This window comes from Colletotrichum spaethianum, assembly GCF_022836535.1.
Source record: "Colletotrichum spaethianum MAFF 239500 DNA, contig52, whole genome shotgun sequence".
Lineage (NCBI taxonomy): Eukaryota > Fungi > Ascomycota > Sordariomycetes > Glomerellales > Glomerellaceae > Colletotrichum > Colletotrichum spaethianum.
Genome location: NW_026054822.1, coordinates 218,368 through 235,680, shown reverse-complemented (window position 1 = coordinate 235,680; position 17,313 = coordinate 218,368). Strand labels below are relative to the sequence as shown.

At 52.0% G+C, this 17,313-nt stretch overlaps 3 protein-coding genes across 3 annotated transcripts; 1 reads left to right on the top strand and 2 right to left on the bottom strand.

Annotated features, from left to right (window-relative positions):
- Nucleotides 1-3,716: 3,716 nt before the first annotated feature.
- Nucleotides 3,717-4,316, bottom strand: ColSpa_11904 (uncharacterized protein; the record flags this gene model as incomplete). The annotated part of the gene is made up of 1 exon (XM_049278116.1): nucleotides 3,717-4,316. The coding sequence occupies one exon, from the start codon at nucleotides 4,314-4,316 to the stop codon at nucleotides 3,717-3,719; it is 600 nt and encodes a 199-aa protein (XP_049134073.1).
- Nucleotides 4,317-6,665: 2,349 nt separating this feature from the next.
- On the bottom strand, nucleotides 6,666-8,294 carry ColSpa_11903 (baeyer-Villiger monooxygenase; the record flags this gene model as incomplete). The annotated part of the gene is made up of 1 exon (XM_049278115.1): nucleotides 6,666-8,294. One exon carries the CDS (start codon nucleotides 8,292-8,294, stop codon nucleotides 6,666-6,668), a length of 1,629 nt encoding a protein of 542 aa, XP_049134072.1.
- Nucleotides 8,295-15,491: 7,197 nt separating this feature from the next.
- Nucleotides 15,492-16,701, top strand: ColSpa_11902 (uncharacterized protein; the record flags this gene model as incomplete). Its single annotated transcript, XM_049278114.1, has 2 exons — nucleotides 15,492-15,710; nucleotides 15,778-16,701. 2 exons carry the CDS (start codon nucleotides 15,492-15,494, stop codon nucleotides 16,699-16,701), a joined length of 1,143 nt encoding a protein of 380 aa, XP_049134071.1.
- Nucleotides 16,702-17,313: the final 612 nt, after the last annotated feature.

The following is a 17,313-nucleotide window of genomic DNA, read 5'->3' as shown; positions in this document are numbered from 1 at the left end:
GAGATAAGTGATACGCATTGTGTAGGAGAATCTGTGTTTCGTGCGTGAGAGGATGAGAAGCGTCAAATGCAGGGCGTTGGATAAAAATGAAAGGAACAGGCGGCCAGCCCAGCTATTTATCGGGCTGAGCAGCTGTCCAACTAGGCCTTTTGTCAACAGGGATCTGACGCATCCCCGAAAATGGGCTGCTTTTGGAGCGAAGCTCAGAGACTGGTGTGGGGGGGTGGGGGGAAGGGGGCACGGCCCAATTAGGAGCATCGGTTCATTCTCGCGACGGAATTGGTCGTCTTGTGACACTGATTTCCTGCTGAACATAGAATAGCAAAGACACTCATGGCTATGGTGTCAATATCCCGTCTCGCCGCCGCAAAGTGAGCATGGATTGAACACGCGATTCAGTGGCGCAGCCTCCGTGTGTGTCAATTGGCTGAGCTCCGAAGCTCGGCGCCGGTTCTCATCGGCGCCCGGGCTGGTATCTCGGTCAAATGTGGGGCCATCCGTTCCAAGCAGGACCAGTAGGCTTTCCTGATCATGACCAGTTGGCGCACCCCAATTGACCCGACTCTGCCGCAGGGCTTCCTTATCCCCGATACAAGATGTTTGACTTGCGTCGTGACTTTCATTCTTGCATGCGACATTCAGCGCAGTGAATCCCTTGTTGCTGGTATATATATATGACGATTGCCGGACTCATGTCGTTGACAGATCTGACCTTCAGCTGGTTGGTTGTCGCGGAATGTAGAACATGATATGCCGGAGGCTATTGCCTGATAACCATCGTATTTCATGGTTGAGCAAGAGCCTCATCTCCGGTGTCTTCATTGTCGCCGAAGGGAGACCATGTCCTAGACATTGTTGGAGTTCATATGATGGCGAACATGATGCTAGCCGGCAGTACTTTCCGACTACTCAAAGCGCTGTTTGTGAAACATCCTCAGATATGCGACGTTGAACCGCCAGATCTGGATTGATGGATTGCAAACACTCAAACACCCCATCTGTCCATGCTGCAGGACCGGTGGGGTTCAGAAACTCGAAGCTCGTGGGCTTGAACTTGATCTCCCGGCCCCCTTACTGGCGCGCTAGATCCTTCGCGGATACAACTACGCGAGCTGCCATCTCATGAAGCATGGGATGTCCAGGTGCTGAGGCAATCGTCCACTGGGCAAATGTAACGGACGAGGTAAGACTTCCCATGGCCTACCATCACGCTGGTCATACTCGGTGCCTATGACCAGGCGGGTGTTGTCTCGCAGATGGGATGGAGTCCATGAGTCAATGGGTTTGAGGGAGATAGTGTTGGTCTCAGTGTAGGCCCCACCTTCGGCTTCGAGCAGAAGATATCGGAGGAAATCAGATCTCAAATCGACGTTGTGTGGGTTGTCGTACACGCGGAAAATGTCGGAGGTATTTCCGAAGCGCCATTTGAGGAACCCGTAGCCTCTCTTGCTGTCTACTAGCGTACAATGATATCTCAGTTCACGTTCTACCGTGGGCCTTCCTTTCAGGCACTAAAGAGTCACCGCGCAGTTTTGTGTGGAGAGAGGAAGTTAACGTACTCTATGTAACCTTTATTGAGTGCCAGCCACGTGCGCGTGTGCTCTAACTCTGTTTTGTGTATATAGTCCTACTCACCTCTGGATTTGAGCGGCATGATCTGCCAGATACGGGAGGGTATGAGATGCTCTGGTTGCATCGGATGCCACCCAAACTACGCACGCTTAGGAGACCACGAGCTCATCGATCGACTGAGTATCTTACAGGAGCTTGCACCCAAGCAGGCGCCGTCAAACCTGTCGCTTGGTCATCATGCGGTCGGGTGATGGTGGTGAAGAAGATGACAGTAATGAAGATGGTTAGTTGTGAGCATACCGCGACCAGCATCGGACTCTGGTTTTGAAGTTTTGGGATTGGATCTGTCGCAGCTGTTTATGAATCTGCCTGTTGGACAGAAACGTTACAAACGTAGAACCCCTGCCACAACCAGAAATGGCTGTGTTGCAAGAGCTTGGGATCAGGAACCGGACATCCACTTCGGTCGCGACGCCAACGAGCCGCGTGGAACATATTCAAGGAATCGGATACTGTGCTGTTTGCGGCTGTACAGTGTGCAACCGGGTATGGAATCGGCTCCCGCTTTTTCAATATTGGGATAGAATTCATCACCGTGGCTTATGGGTCCTCTCGCTAACTGGGTGTATGGCGATACACAGAACCGTTTGCTACGTGGTTGACAAAACAACTACAGAAAGCAACAATTGGCTCCTGGCATAATCCAACCCAGAAAGCAGGACGGTTCCTTGGTGGTTTCTGGTTTTCCCAGAGAACCGGTGTCAGCCTCTAGTGAGTACAGTACTGTACTGCATACTGACCTTCATGTACGATGTCAGAAAATGCAGCCATAACTGGCTGCGCCAAAAGGAACTCTAGATTATGAACCAGAAACTGTTTTCGGCCGGAAGTGTACCTTCCTATCCCAATTGTGCGTTGTGTGCGTCTGTTTTCGGAGCTTTGTGGGTCGTGAGCTGGTACCTACTCGCTCGCCCTTGTCATCAAGCACCTTGGCTTCATGGCTCGTCTGGGAGAGGATCAATCACTGCAGCCACGTGAACTTCAAGGAGCACATTAGAACATTTCTGCACGTTCAAACATGGCCAGTACAGTACTTCCTACAAGAAAAGCCACATTCTCTTCGAACTGCAACGCCAACCCATCTTTCACTACCTGTCCTTCAAGTGACAACTACGTTTCACTTTCTGCATACACCGACCACCTTTTCACGGCTCCAAACAGCGTCCACCATGGAAAGACAATCAGTCGACCAAAGCAACAGCGATAACGACGCATCCATGACCGAGTGGCAAGTGCAACGTATCCAAAGACATAGCGTTGTTCGTGATGCAATCTACTACCACGTGGTTTGGAAACCAACCTGGGAACCCGAAGATAAACTTCAACACATGCTACCCGAAGTCATTGCTTGGAACACTTGCCACGGCTATCCTGAATCCAGAAGAAGACCGTCGAATCAGTTTGACCCCACTCTGGAGCATTGGTCGGGAAGGGTCATCGGGAGAAAAAAGGTGGACGGCCTGGCTTACTACAAGATCCAGTGGGAAACGACCATGGAGCCGGAAGCCAATCTGGAGAATGCAAAAAGCCTCGTGAGGGAATATTGGGATACATTCTACAAAGCCTAGCCAAGTCTGAAGGATGTGTAGTGGCTCGAACCGTTGTGAAGGTAGTAATCGATCACTTCCATGTCGAAGCATGCATAGATGGGACGTCCGCTTTTGACCGCAAGAAACCGTAAGGGAACTCCCACGGCTGTACAGTATTCAAAGATGATGCTTTGATTCGATCTTGAAACGATATGGACACAGCAGGTTCTTACCTTCCGAGATGGTTGAAGTCATTCGGCTAAATCGGACAAGCCTATCAGTGAGTCTTACCCATAGACAGGTGCAGCTGTGAGCTCAAACCGCGCCCTTTTTCGGCACACTCACCAGATCTCTGGACACCTTCCACGAAATGCCACGACTAGCGCGATTCGATTGCTCAGGGCACTTTGTGTGTATTCTTTGATGCACTTGTGTTCGTTTTTTGGTCCGTCTTGTGATGACCTGTCGCAGTTCTGAATTGCCAAGTTCTTGTTAATTATCACCAAAACCTATGGGACTATCGAGAGGAACTATGGGTGTTTCAAGGTTCTCCAGTCACGTATGACGCACCCGTTTCGAAGCAGCATCTTCCTCTTCCATACGCCTCTTCATCGGGCTTTTGCTCTCGGTCTGTGGCGACTCCCTCGCCTCAGCAGCCCGTCCGGTCGTGTCCTCTGCTGCGGTCATTGCCAACGCCAGCAGCGGAGCGAAAACGTCGTCCCTAATGCTCGCGTTCCCATCGTCGGATGCCCGACCATACGTCTCCTTCAGGGCATCCCCGAACGTTTCGTCCACAAGGCCTGCCTGCAAGTCTACAACGGAATTGGGTGTCTCCGAGCCTTGTAGCGACATTGAAAACGCCGCCGGCGACACGGTACCGCACGACAGCTCCATGGGAGACATCTCCATAGGAAACATCTCGAGCTCCAAGCGTCTGATACGCTCGTCTTGCGCGTGAATGGTCTGACATTGCGCTTCGATGCGTGCCTTGTCTTGTTGGTTCTCTCGGTAAAGTTGCTGAAGCTGGGCATCTTTCGAGGCGGCATACTCGCGCCAGCGTGAGATGCATATAGTCATCTCGTGTATGATGATTGCGACGAGCCTTGCAGTGAGATTGTCGGCTCTGGCGTTAGGTGTAAGCTGAGGCACGTCCATTTTGATGCAAGTTGGTTTTCAAAGCTCAAATCGATTATCTGGTGTCCTAGACACTGCGTCCTTTTCAAGGAAAGCAATATCATTGGAGCATGTTCACGCGAGCACAAAGCTGATGGTGAGAAGTCGTTGTCATTGCGTAGCCAGAATAAGCTGCGCGTTTTGAAAGACGGTTTCACCGCTAACTAGCCCCGCTCACAGCAGTCCGCCTACGTAGGTGTATTTCGGCAGTACATGGCCTCAAACAATCGAAAGTCACTACTGCACTCCAGAAGAGCACATATGTGGTTTTGCGTTTTCTCCTCATTTGTCCTACTTCTTTGGCAGGCGGAGGTCTTGAGGAAGCAGAGCGTTGAAATGGGGTCAAGTCATCGTGATCCATCCTGTCGCAACGACGCGATGCTTGTGCTGCGGCTTAGCCATTCCCGACTTTAGGTTGTTTTCCTTCAGACTATACATAGCAAGTAAAAAGCTGCCGCTTATCCTCGATGTGGTGAAAGTGCACAGCACGCGTACGTACAGACGTATCAATGGATGACTCCAAGCCACATTTGGATACAGCTACAAACTGCTCAACGAGTGAACTCACAACTCGATATTTTCCGCGTTACAGTACAGAAAGGTACAGTGCATACAGCGAAGGGAAGACAGCAAGAAATCAAACTGCCTGCTTCCATTCAGCCACGGTTAAACATACAGCCAGCCAGTCATATGCAGGTAGGGTGCTCTATAAGGCACCCCGGTGAGTTGGTTGTGATACTACATCACTTGATTTGGAAGGTGTCACGGGGAGCCATCGTCACTTGGTCAAATCTTGCCTCGGAAATGCTTCTTCCACCAAGCGTATCGACTTCTTCCTCATCACTTGCTTCATCCAAGCATGCCATTCCTTGTAGGTGTCTTCCCAGTTGTTGGACTTGAGCCTGAGGGTGTGGATTGCCTAAAACCATGCATCTTCCGAGAAAGCCTGCTGCAGCCCATAGCCCGTCACAGCCAAAGGATAGAAAACGACCAATCGCCTTCCGAGAAGTACCTTGCAACTGTCATGCAACTCGTCATAGTTTTTGCGCTCCATCCTCGTTGTGACAACAGTAGTGATCATTGGCTCATTCATGATCAAACCACTCTCGTTCTGGTATCACTCCAGTCTGCCTGACCCGTGTGGCTGTCAAGAGAAGAGTCTGCTAGGACTTGGTAGTATAAATTCACGGTTGGACACACAGGCTATCACCTTTGAGTTTGTCTGTCTTGCCGTCTTCTTTCAAAACCACGCAGCCCATTGTCCTTTTACCAGCGCACTTCTCTCATTCTACTCGTGCTAACTATATCACTCCCACAAGGTTGACATACTGCAATGACCGGCCTCCGCTACAAGAACTCGACGACTGCTCCTTGGGTCGATCGGGTCACAGCAACCGTTGGAGTGGTCGCCTCCTGGTTGAAGACTTTACGTGCGTCGAGACCATTGTTCTGTCAGATCGAAAGCATTCTGATCTTTACCACAGTTACCCCACTCAAGAAAGTCACAAAAGGCTTCAAGGCTGCTAATAACAGCCCCAAAGTAAGTGGTAACACTTTACCTTTTGCCATCGGTTCAGGTTTGACAAAGGTCAGGATGTCCCTCCGCAGGAACCCCCCTGGTGGGAACTCAATGGTCCGGCGCCTCCAGGGCTTACCCCTCATGGTACACGTCAGAACTTTCGCTGAAGGAAATATGTCTTCTGTGGCATCCTTAACTAGGACGTCGACTCCTTGTTGTATACAAACTTAACGTATCAGTTATCACGTCCAGTATACGACTGGCAGCGAACATGGAAGACAGTTGTTTCGCTTCTCGCGTGGCTTGGTGGCTCGTCACTTATCGATACATGCTAAGACTTCCAAAGACCTTCGATCATTGCTTCTCCCTCAACTTTTCTCACCATTGTACGAGCACCATCGGGATACAGGGTGACGCCGGTGGACTGCGAGTTCTGCGGGGAGACGTGCGTAGAAACCTAGCCATTTCTATGGCTGCGGCTGTCTCATACTAGTGTTCTTTCGGGGCATGTCAATTTAAGGAGAGGAAAGCCGCGGAAGGTAAACGAAGTGAGTCTGTAAGATATTTGACGCATACTTGGCGCAAAGCCTGTATGGAAGAAAAAGCGTTACAGAGGGGTGAGGGGAATGAGAGGTTGGTTGACCACAACCCGTCTCAAACCCCTTGATCGTCGGATTCACTGCGGGACTCATCGAGATCTCACAACGTCATATGTGAAGAGTAGACGGTAGACATTAAAAAGTGCCCATTACGGCGAACTCAAGCTTCCCACGCCTTCCAGACCAGACCGCGAAACCCAAACCCAACCCTGGCTACCAGGATACGACAAAACTTGCCCAGTCATCTAGCGAACGACTACACAGATGTCTCCATTGCTGAACCCCACCTAGAAAGACAAGCGGCTCAATGTTCTTGTGCGGGATGTTCGCGCCAGTCCACCACGCAGTGCTGTCGCGAAAAAGAGTCGACTCGAAGGCATCCATTACAAGACTTTTCCACGAGCGGCAAGACTCTTCCGATGGCTCGATCGAACGCAGGCCGTCTTCGCGCATCCGCTCCAGGAGGCTTACCACCCAGTCAACCTGAAGCTCGATGAAGGGCGGTGCGTTGGTCTGCGTTGTCGGTCCTTGTGGTCCGTACAGCATGAACGCGTTTGGCATATTGGGAACCATCATGCCAAGATACGTGCTGATGCCGCTCTTCCAAGCGTCCCGTAGCCGGACGCCGTGCTTGTCGTGAATGTTCATGTCAAGCAGGCTACCCGTCAAAGAGTCGTAGCCGGTGGCCATGATGACGATGTCCATATCGTGGTGTGTGATGGCGTCCGTGGTCTTGGTAACAATCCCCTGCCTGTCGAAAGACTGAATCGGTGTCTTCTTGAGATCGATCAGTTTGACATTCGGTCGATCCAGCATCTCATAGTAGTCCATCTCAAGATTGACGCGTGTCGCTCCGAACCATTCGAACTGATCCAGAGGCGCGACGATGTCCCTCTTCTCGGGATCCGTCATCCGGCTTCTCGTTTTGCGGACCCAGAAGTCGTACAAGCATGCGTTGGCCGTCTTGTCGAACGCGATGTCGCGATAGTTCGACTTCGTGAGACCGAGGCCACCCCTATTCCACAGTCGCTCAAACAGGGCCGCCCGTTCTGCTTCAGTCGTGCAGCGTAGCAAATCCGTATTGTGATTGTAGGGCAGCGCCGAAGACGAGCCGAACTTGGCCTCGGTAAATATGGCGTCGTAGTAGTTTTTCATCTCTTCCGACTCTCGGTTCGACAGCTGTCTTTGGTGCATGGGGATCGCGATGCAGGGGTTCCGAACGAAGACTGTGAGTTGGCAGTCCACTTTAGCAAGCTCCTGTACGATCTGCAGACCGGACGCTCCCTGCCCGATGACGCCAATCTTCTTGCCCGTAAGCTGGAGATCGCTGGGCCATGCGGACGGATGGATGACGGGCCCACCGAACATGTCCTGGTTTGGAAAACGAGGCATGTACGGTTTGTTCATCGGGCCGCATGCGAAGATTGCGTACTTGGAGGTCGCGCACAGACCCTTTGTCGTGCGAAAATGCCAGCGTCTGCCCGCGGGGTCGTACTTGACCTCGTCCACTCGGGCGTCGAAAATCGTATCCTTGCGCAAGCCGAGAGTGGCATCGACGTGATGAAAATATCTGCGGATTTCTTCGTGCCCGGGAAACCGCTCGGTAAAGTGGAAGTCGGACCAGACTTCGGACAGGCTGAACTGGTAGGAGGGCGTGTCGGAATCGACCCTGGCTCCGGGATACCGATTGAAGTGCCAAACGCCCCCAAAGTCGTTTCCACGTTCAAGAATCTTGGCCGAGTACCCCGCCTGTCGAATCTTGAACAGTGAATAACAACCGCTGAAGCCTGCGCCGACAATGATGGCGTCTGTTTCAAGCGTGTCTGCCCTAGTTTTTTCCATTGCAATGAGGAAGCGAGAAATATGGGGTGGCCGATTGCTGTGGTCGCAGGTATCCGAAGCAGTGATAAAAGTTGCATGGGTGTGAACGAACAGTAGTAGGATCTGTAGATTAAATCTGCTTCACTTGACTTTTTTATTTCGTGCCTTTATATACGTGACTTGGTGTATGAACAGCCATGATGTCGTGTGTCACCAACGAAAGCGGCTTCTGGCTCTTTCGTACCGAGCATTCATGGCAAGGCATCCCGTGGGATGTCGCAAGAGAACGGCGGTGGACCCAAGTAGAAGCAGCGACATGCCATTTCGGACCATCACAGGGCTCGCAGCAAGTTGTTGTTGGCCGTATCCCGCCGCTGCGGCAGGAGCAGTCTCCGGCGCATCAGTTCACTTGCTGCCTCCCGTGCACAAACGTCAGTGCTCGAAGACCCCTACCAACCCAGGAATGATGGGATGCATGGTTGGGCGAAGCCTGGAAAGGGCCAGATCTCAAGCGTCGGAACTGGCGCTAAGAGGGCCTGTTTTCTCGGGTACTGGCGTCATGCCCCCCGATAGGCAAAGGTTGGGGCCAAAACAGCGCCAATCTCGGCGCAAGAGGGACGGACATTCTAGAACTCTTCGTAAAAGTGGAGACCCGGTATCTACTGCTGCGAATGCTAATACCGACAAGCAATCAGACACTCGCGAAATTTGGCGCTGCAGCTTTGTGAAGTGCGTGCAATGTCTCTATGGTAAAAATCGTCGGCACCTTGTCGGCCGGCGGATGGCTTGCCTGCCTCGCCGCAAAAATCACAATAGGCTTCCCTACCTACAACACACATCGATCCTTATTGATCAATTGCGCGAGACTGGCGTTCTTTGCATCAGGCGTCGTGCTTGGCCAAAAGCCGTGGTTTCGTCAAAGGCAAGCTCCGTAGGCGGTCAGCAGTTTGACTGCTTCTTCGCTGTTGTTCCGATAGGCAAAGAACAGCGGACGCTGTCCCCACTCCCCTGGGATGTTTGGGCCAGCCCCGTGCTGAAGCAGAAGCTCGGCGCAGGCGAGGTTGTTGTATAGAATTGCAACCCCAAGGGGCGTGTGCATGAACGGTTCCGCCGGGGCTCCGTCGGTCATGCAATACCCGTCATTTTGCGAATCGATCATGGATAGACAACAGGACTTCACTGACGACCCGAAACCGTCTGGCCCAATGTCGAAGAGCCGCTGGAGGATGTCGTAACCCTCGGTTTCCGCAGACAAGTTCGGCAACCCAAAATCGCCTGCCAGGGTATGCAGGATCGTGTCTCCGATAGAGTCTCGTAGAAATAGGTTCGTAGAACTCGTGAGGGCATGCTGTAACGCTTGCGTCTTCCGCCCACAATCGAGCTGATGCTGGTGCCAAGCATCCGTTGACACCTCCCGTCTGAACAAGCGCTCTGGCGTACGCACTAGAACATGGAAGATGAAATCGTTCTACTAGGTATGTCAGAGTACATCCAGTGATGGGTCCTTGCAAGTGGTACCAAATCTGTCCTATCGGCTTCTTGTTGTTCTTGATACCCATGCCAATCTCCCGATGAGGCAAGTGTCAAGTCGGTAGTCTCACTGCTGCCGTCGAGGGCTCTCCAAGCCGAGGGAGACTCGGATGGATCTGGATATTCGTATTCCAGGTAAGAGAGCTCGTCCGTTGGCACATCCCGTGTTGGTGTGACACCCCGCTCGGCGAGACTGTTGCCGCTGGAAGATGGCGTGTTCACGCCGGACGACCATGAATCAGAAGAGACAGTCGTCTCTTCAAAGTCCAAAGAATACGGATTGGAATCGATCAGCAAGTCCAATGAGTGTTGGTCCAGATGCTCCATTGCGTTAGGCGAAGCTGTCGTCCAGCTACGGGCGAAACGAGTAGTCTTGACAAGACAACCTGTCAATGAAGTACGTTCCTGATGCTGGAGCAGAGCGAGAGAGCATTTCATCATGACAGCATGATGTTTAAAAGTGTGTCCGTCGTCGAAGCGTTTATTCAGAAAGCAGCAAATGGCTCTCATATCCAGGGAGTCTCTCCAAAAGGACCTCTCACCCCATCAACCACCATCGGAAAACGCCACAACGCAATTCGCGTCCGGCAACGGAATTTGCGCGCTATACTGTACAGGACCTATCCTAAACCGGCTATCTTGTGGACCCCAAAAGCTTGTTTTGGCCCTGTTTGGCACACCCAGTCAGACTGGCAACAGTGCAGCCATGCAGTGAGAAGGATCGAAGCCAAACTTCGGGTAGTGTTATAAGTACATCCGTTCCACATCAAAACCGTCATAGCAAAGTATACTTGGAAAAGACTCGAAACATTCTGAGCCAGAAAATCAGTGACGACCTTTGACGCTGACATCACTATTTCGTGGTGTGTATTGAACATCGCTATTTACGAAACGCATGACCTGCGTGAAGATGCACGACTCTGCGCCGAAGAGTGAGTTTTGATCGCAGCCCAAGCCCTCGTCAGGTTCATGGCAATAACCCCCGAAGCCGAACTGGACCCATGCGACAGATCAGCCAGCCTGGAATCGCCGCCTTCCGCCCGAAACGAGAAAGGAAAACCCCCAGGGCTACGACTACATGGCCCACGGTACGTGTCTGGCGTTACAGTTTCCATAGAATGAGGGACTGACTGCTTGCCAGCCGTCAGAGCCTGAGGAAAAGTGGCCGTCGCAATGTCATTCAGTGTGAATCAATCACACCCGGCGCTACGCTCGGCTGGGTGACGAATGGTAGACTTGTCATGGAATTCGTCAATGGTAGGATGGCGTACTATTTTGTGGCCGACGATGGTCGTATGATAGGTGTCTATCCTGGCGTTTGGAGTTGTCCACCTGTGTTCCAGTGGTCGCCGAATTGAAGGTCCGCGAGCCATCGATGTAGACCGTGATTACTACAGTACAAAGCTGTTATGATGTCACTCATGCTGTCACTCATGCTGCCACTCATGTCAAAAGCATCATCACGTCTGGCTGTTTAAGCGGCATGTCATAGATAAAGAAGAACAAGGCTATACTGTAGACAAAATACGAAAGCCGATGCTGTCCGCCTTCGAATCGTCACCCGCTTAGCACAATTTTGACTAGTGCACAAGTTACACGGATGCATGGTAGACTATATCAGCTCCCTGGTGGCCCCCGTTTTGTCGACTGACACTATGCATCCGTGATAGCGATGAAGCTGATCGAAAGAACGGCCGAGAGCTTTCGCGGTGTTTCACTCGCTCCGCCAATCCCGCGTCTACTCTGACCTTCGAAAGATTGACCCAGATCCCCTCGTCACCTCCAAGTCTCTAAGGCATACTGTTAGGCCTGACGCCGACGACGTAGCCACTGGGGAAAACTTGCTCTCCGGGCGAAACGGCGACCTCGGATCGTTTCTGACGCTGCTAGCCACAAAGCTGTTCGCTTCTTCCAGCCTGAGTTGGAACGCAGCGGTGCTGTGCAGGTTTCGTGGTTGTGCTGCTGAGGAAAAATGGTTTGTCGCACCAGGGGAGAACAAAAGGTCCTCGTAAACGTCAGCCATTGTTCGCCCGAAGTGGAAAGCAAGTGGCTCTTGCGGAAATAATGGTGTCATTTTTGATGTTGCAAGCTCACGATGGCGAAGGGGTCAATATCTCACGACATAAGGGTCGTATATAACAGCATGCCAAAATGAGCCACATCTGGCAGCGCTCTCATCGCCTTCAAATTTTCGAGACAAACGGAAACGTGCTTTTGTGCACCACGAATACAGTCGTAGGTTCAGAGCCATTTTCGGCTTTGGGAAATGAAATACCATATATAACAGGTGAGTTGAAGGGTTACTTTCCAGCCTCACTTGTGTGTTGAACCAAATCGGATTCCGTTGCAATGGAGATCTGGGCGGTTGCCAATGTGTACACTGCTGCTGCTCCAAGAGTCAGTACCTCCCAGCCGCCGTCAGAAACAGTAGCTGAGCTTCCTCGAATATGCACGTGGGCCACCGAGGGCGATACGTCCACCACGACGGCAGCACATACAACCGCACTACCCAACACCTTGGTATCAAGCCATCGGTTCTGGAATGCTAGTTTCGACCACGAAACATCAAACGCTAGCGCAATTACCAGTTTTACGACGATGACGACGTCGACGACGACGACATCTGGTGGCAACGTTGAACCCTCTTGGATATACCACAAACCAACAGTGCACACCACCGCGACTATCCCCGTCAGCGCAACCGCTTCGCATGGCGCCAGCTGTAGTCACTTTGCAATCTTTGTTGCTTTCTTTCTGAGCATCTCGCTTTGGGACCGTCTTCATTAGACCAACCTTGCTCCTCCTGGTGGCCGGGACACGACGATCGGGCGATGCGGGGCGGCGCTGATGAGGAATGAAAGCACGGGTGAGACCTGGTTTACGTCCACTGCTGGATTTTCTATTTAGAGAAAGTGGTCGACGTTGTTTAATGGAGCACGTATCATGACTTTGCCGCAACAAAGGACTTGGAACTCTGGCTTTGAGGGCCCAACAGGATATCTGTGTCATATCTGTTTTGTATGGAATCTATGTCAGAAAAAGATGACGCTTTCAAGATTCGACTTTCCAAAGCCTCACTTGCTTCTTTGCTAGCTTCTCTTAATCACTCAGATAGGCTCCTTCAATTATGAAAAGATACCACAACGGTAACACAACAAGCCACACGCGGATAGGAGACAATGCACCACGCCAACCAAACATACAGACGAACCAACCAGATAACACATGTCAAAGGTAGTTCACAAAGCGGTCCCCAGAGACGTTACCAGCCTATTTGCACGTGTGATGAAGAATTGAATGATTGATGATTACAATTTCCTAGAAAGAATCGCTACCGACATTTTGATCGAAAGTTCCCTCACTCTAGCAACTTAATTTACCTGCGGATGGTCCACTGATATCGGTATTGACGTTCTCTTTATTTCTGTGCTTTTGCACCTTTGCCTGTCTTATACTGCATGGTGTTAGACCAGACAAGTTGTAAGGCTTTTGACAGGACTAACCTTGTCTTCTGTTATCTAGGCTTTGGACGGGGTGGCGGCTTTGGAACGCCAGTGGTATCATATGCTCCGCGTCCTTTGTCTTTGTTCTTGATATCAATGCCGACGATAGACATGTTTCTTACTGGGTGATGCTCCGTTCCGCTGTTGGTGTTGATGGTCGTTCTGCGAGGCCTCACGTCGATCGGTTCGTGGGCTTCATATATGTGTTCCTTTTCACTAGTTATTCCACGCACACATAATAAGTTACAAGGGTACCTATGTGGAATCGACTGAATCCCTGTGACAAGAGTTGACAATCCCGGTACCAAACGCCCCCCTGCAAACTCCGGACCATTCACCCCATACATTAGATGGACCAGCTTGCACAGCGTTTCGACTGGCAAGTGTGATCTTCTGGAATAGGTTCAAGTGGTCTTCCTGTACTTCGGAGCGCTGAAGAGCTCGTTTCCACAGCCACCATGTATGTCAAAGGCGTGATGATTTATTGGCGTCACAGTCGTCCAGCTTGCCACTTCAACTTGCTGGGTTTTCTCCCGACGAATCAACTTTGCCTCAGGTGTGGGTTGGCGAAAGCGGTTGACAGGTTTCTGGCCATGTAGCAAGGCCTGGACTAGGTTGAAATTGAGAGCAATCTTGGATCCCCACGACCGGCGGGCGCTGTTCTTAGTGACTTGGTTCTCAGGCAAAGCTCGTACAACAAGCGCTGTGAACCAAGTCGCAAATCAGCACACTATCCATCTGCCCTCGTAAGGAACATTGGTGGAACCGGGTCTGGAACACACTGAGAGTGAATGTACGTTGCTGGCGCTGCACTACGGTATCGCGGGGGCAACAGGGGATTCGGCCAAAGCCGAGCAACGTCTTCGCTACCATCTTTATTCTCGTCGTTACTATCGTGTCATGGAAACTTGTTCACGTCGGTCTCCAGTCTCTGATAGAGAGAGGCAGGACGTCGAGGTCGCTAACGCCAGACCTGTAAACAGTCGCGCCCTAGATTATGTAAGACCTGAACCTCAGTTCTTGCTCAGGGGGTATGACGATCATCGGATGTACCGTAGATACAGGGCTGGTGCGCCCAACTGATGTTCCCTCTCTCCTTGAGCTGTCTCTTATCATTCTTTGGCATGAGTCAACAGCCTAGAGCCACGTGCTAGCGTGGTCTTATTGTGCCCTCCGAAATGCAAACCGTTTCAAGTATTCCGATAAGCCATCGTCTCCTACGCCGAGAGTCGTGCAGCTCTATCATGACAGAGTCTCCGATGGGCCTGTGTCGTTTCGGAGTTGCACTTCTCCATGTGCCTCGTGGACGAGCTTCCTCACCATCCCTTCGGCAACATCGAGGTCGAACTCGTGTAGCTCTATTCAATGCTGATTAGGCCAATTGGGCTCATCAGAGGAGTGATATAAGCGGGTTGATATAACAATGGAAATTGGAAATGGAGATTTGCGGGCGAATGGGAACTGCTTGCAATTTTGTCATCATCCGTAAGACCACTCGAAGCTTGTCCCATGGGCCAACACATCCGGAAAAATGCGATGGGGTCGCTTTCATCACGTCGCCTTGCGTAAGCAGAAAACGTTCAGTGACAGCCCGGGTAACGAGACCAATCGAGTGGCCAATGTTGACATGCAATAGGCCGGAGCAATTGTTGCTGAGTTATCTACACCAACTTTTGGCACTCGCGCTTCGGTGCTGTATACATACCATATCTTCGCTCCCGACGATCTGCTACAATGTAATTGAGTCCAATACCGGCTTCTGGTTGTTGACTTGAGAATTTCTCCACCACAGCCACTTGTGGCTGTTCTTGCTGAAAAGGTACGCGAAATTCAGCATGCAAGACAAACGGCTGCGGTGAAGTGATTCCCAGAAGGCAGGAATCGGAAACCGAGCGAGAAGCCACTTTCAGCCGTTTGGCTTGCGGTTGGCAGAGCAAAAATCGGCTCAACATCAACGAAGCGCTGCGACGTACGAGCTGCAAGGGAAACAAACCGGTGATGAGAGCTCAAACCGGCTCGCATCACGCCGTACCACAGAGCTCGTAATGGCTTTCGCCCAAGAGAAGTCATATTTGAGGGCCATGCAGTCACATCACGGCATGCAGTCTCGACCGACACTGTGATGGATTAGATCACATTCGTACAGTAGCTAGATTCTGTCAGAAATTCTCAAAGTCGCGAAGCCATGGCCCCTGTGGCGTCGGACGAGATCGTCTTCACATACGACAAAAAGGCGAAAGAGAAGGTCCGAAAATGCGGGGAAAGCGCGAAACGCAAAGCCGTGCAGCTGGGTCTGGGGGCCCGGGTTTTTTCGGCCGTCGTCCATTTCAATCCAACCTATGGAAAATTAGACGGGGCTGTCTACGTCCCGCAAGGCCAAAGTATTCCTGACGTGAACCGGTTTGTAAGTCTTGGCAATAGAGAAGTCTTGTGGGGTTCGGACGGTTTGAACTGACGTAAGTCTGGACCAGCTAGCGGAACTCGCCAACGGCATGCAAGGAATTGGAGGCCAACGTCGGGTCACACGCCGTCGACGGGGGGAGACCACCCCCAAGCCCAGTCAAACTACGGTGGAGGCAGGCGACAACAAAGTGGGGCAGCTTACAGACAGTGCAACAGAAGAGAGCGTTGCCAGCGCAGCCGAAGCCGCAGAAGCGAATGAAGTCGTGACTGAAGACTCGGATGCTCCTCATGAGATCGAGGCCAATGACAATGGTGTCGCTGATATTTGCGGCATCGCGTCGGACACCCAACAAGGCGACGCCCGTTTGGACGAAGATCCCACGAACCCAGCACAACATGAGATACCCACAGAAACAGCGCCGTTCAGCGAAAACCGCGACGACATGACGGAGGACGTCGCCGTGGTTGACACCGACACGGCGGCTAAGACTAACGCGGGCGAGGAGGACTCCTTCATCGGGTTCCTTGAGGTTGGCATGCATGATCTGTTTGAGATGGAAGCCAAGACGACCAGTCGCTTTGATCCCTCTGGACCAGTCGACGACAGCCGGCAGGAAGAACAGCCAAACACCACCATGCCTGATTGGGAAAGTGGGGAGGTGGAGAAGACGAGAGGCGACGCGGTGATGGAAAATACAGCGGAAAGCAACGAGGAAGCCCCTGGCCGAGAGACGAAAACCCAGAAGACGCCAACTGCTGCTGTTGCGCCCGTTTTTCGGATTGCAAAGAACACCAAAAAGATTCACCGCTTCTTTTGGCAAGTGTCCAAGCAGATTCGACTTGCAAGACGGCAGGGAGAGTTTGAGATCGGGCATATCCGCCAAATCCGGCTAGGTGTCAAAGCAGTTAGGGAAGTCCGAGCAACGGTTCAGAGTCGAGGAAACCGAAATGCGAGGCCGGCTTGTGGTGGCAGAAACCCACCGCGACTATGAGTTGATAGGAAAACAAGTAGCCACTAAGCAAAGAGGAGCAGTCCATATATACAGCAACCGCCTTCACTGGTCCAACGTTGACTTGGTGTCAGAGCGAGAGGATGTTGACATTCTCAACTGACTTAATTGAGCAACGACTACAAGGGGACGACGAGGGTGACAGCGGCAAGCGACAGAGAATGTTTCAAATCTTCCAGCAAGTACGTACACCTGCGACCGTGGCTTACCAGACATGGTCGCCAGTGTTAATTACCGCCGCGTCAAATGCGGACTTCGTAATTACCTTGGGGGGTCAGTGCTTGAGACACCCGCGACAGCATGCCCATGCGTGCCGCGTGCCGCGGCCAGCGAACATGGCCGCCACGGAGGCTCTCCCGAGGGCCAGGACGGGGCTCATAACTTCGCCCGAGTCCGTTGACAAAGGACCGGACATTCAACACATGGGAAGTTGATACCGCTGCGGCGACCTGGGGGCGCCGCTAATTATGGATCATCGCCACACATCTTCGCCGTTCATGCCACGGTGAGGCCAGGGTGGCGGACCATGGTCAGCTGAAGTGACGGCCTGGAGGGCGTGGTCGATGGACGTGATGTTGTTCAACCCATCCTGTT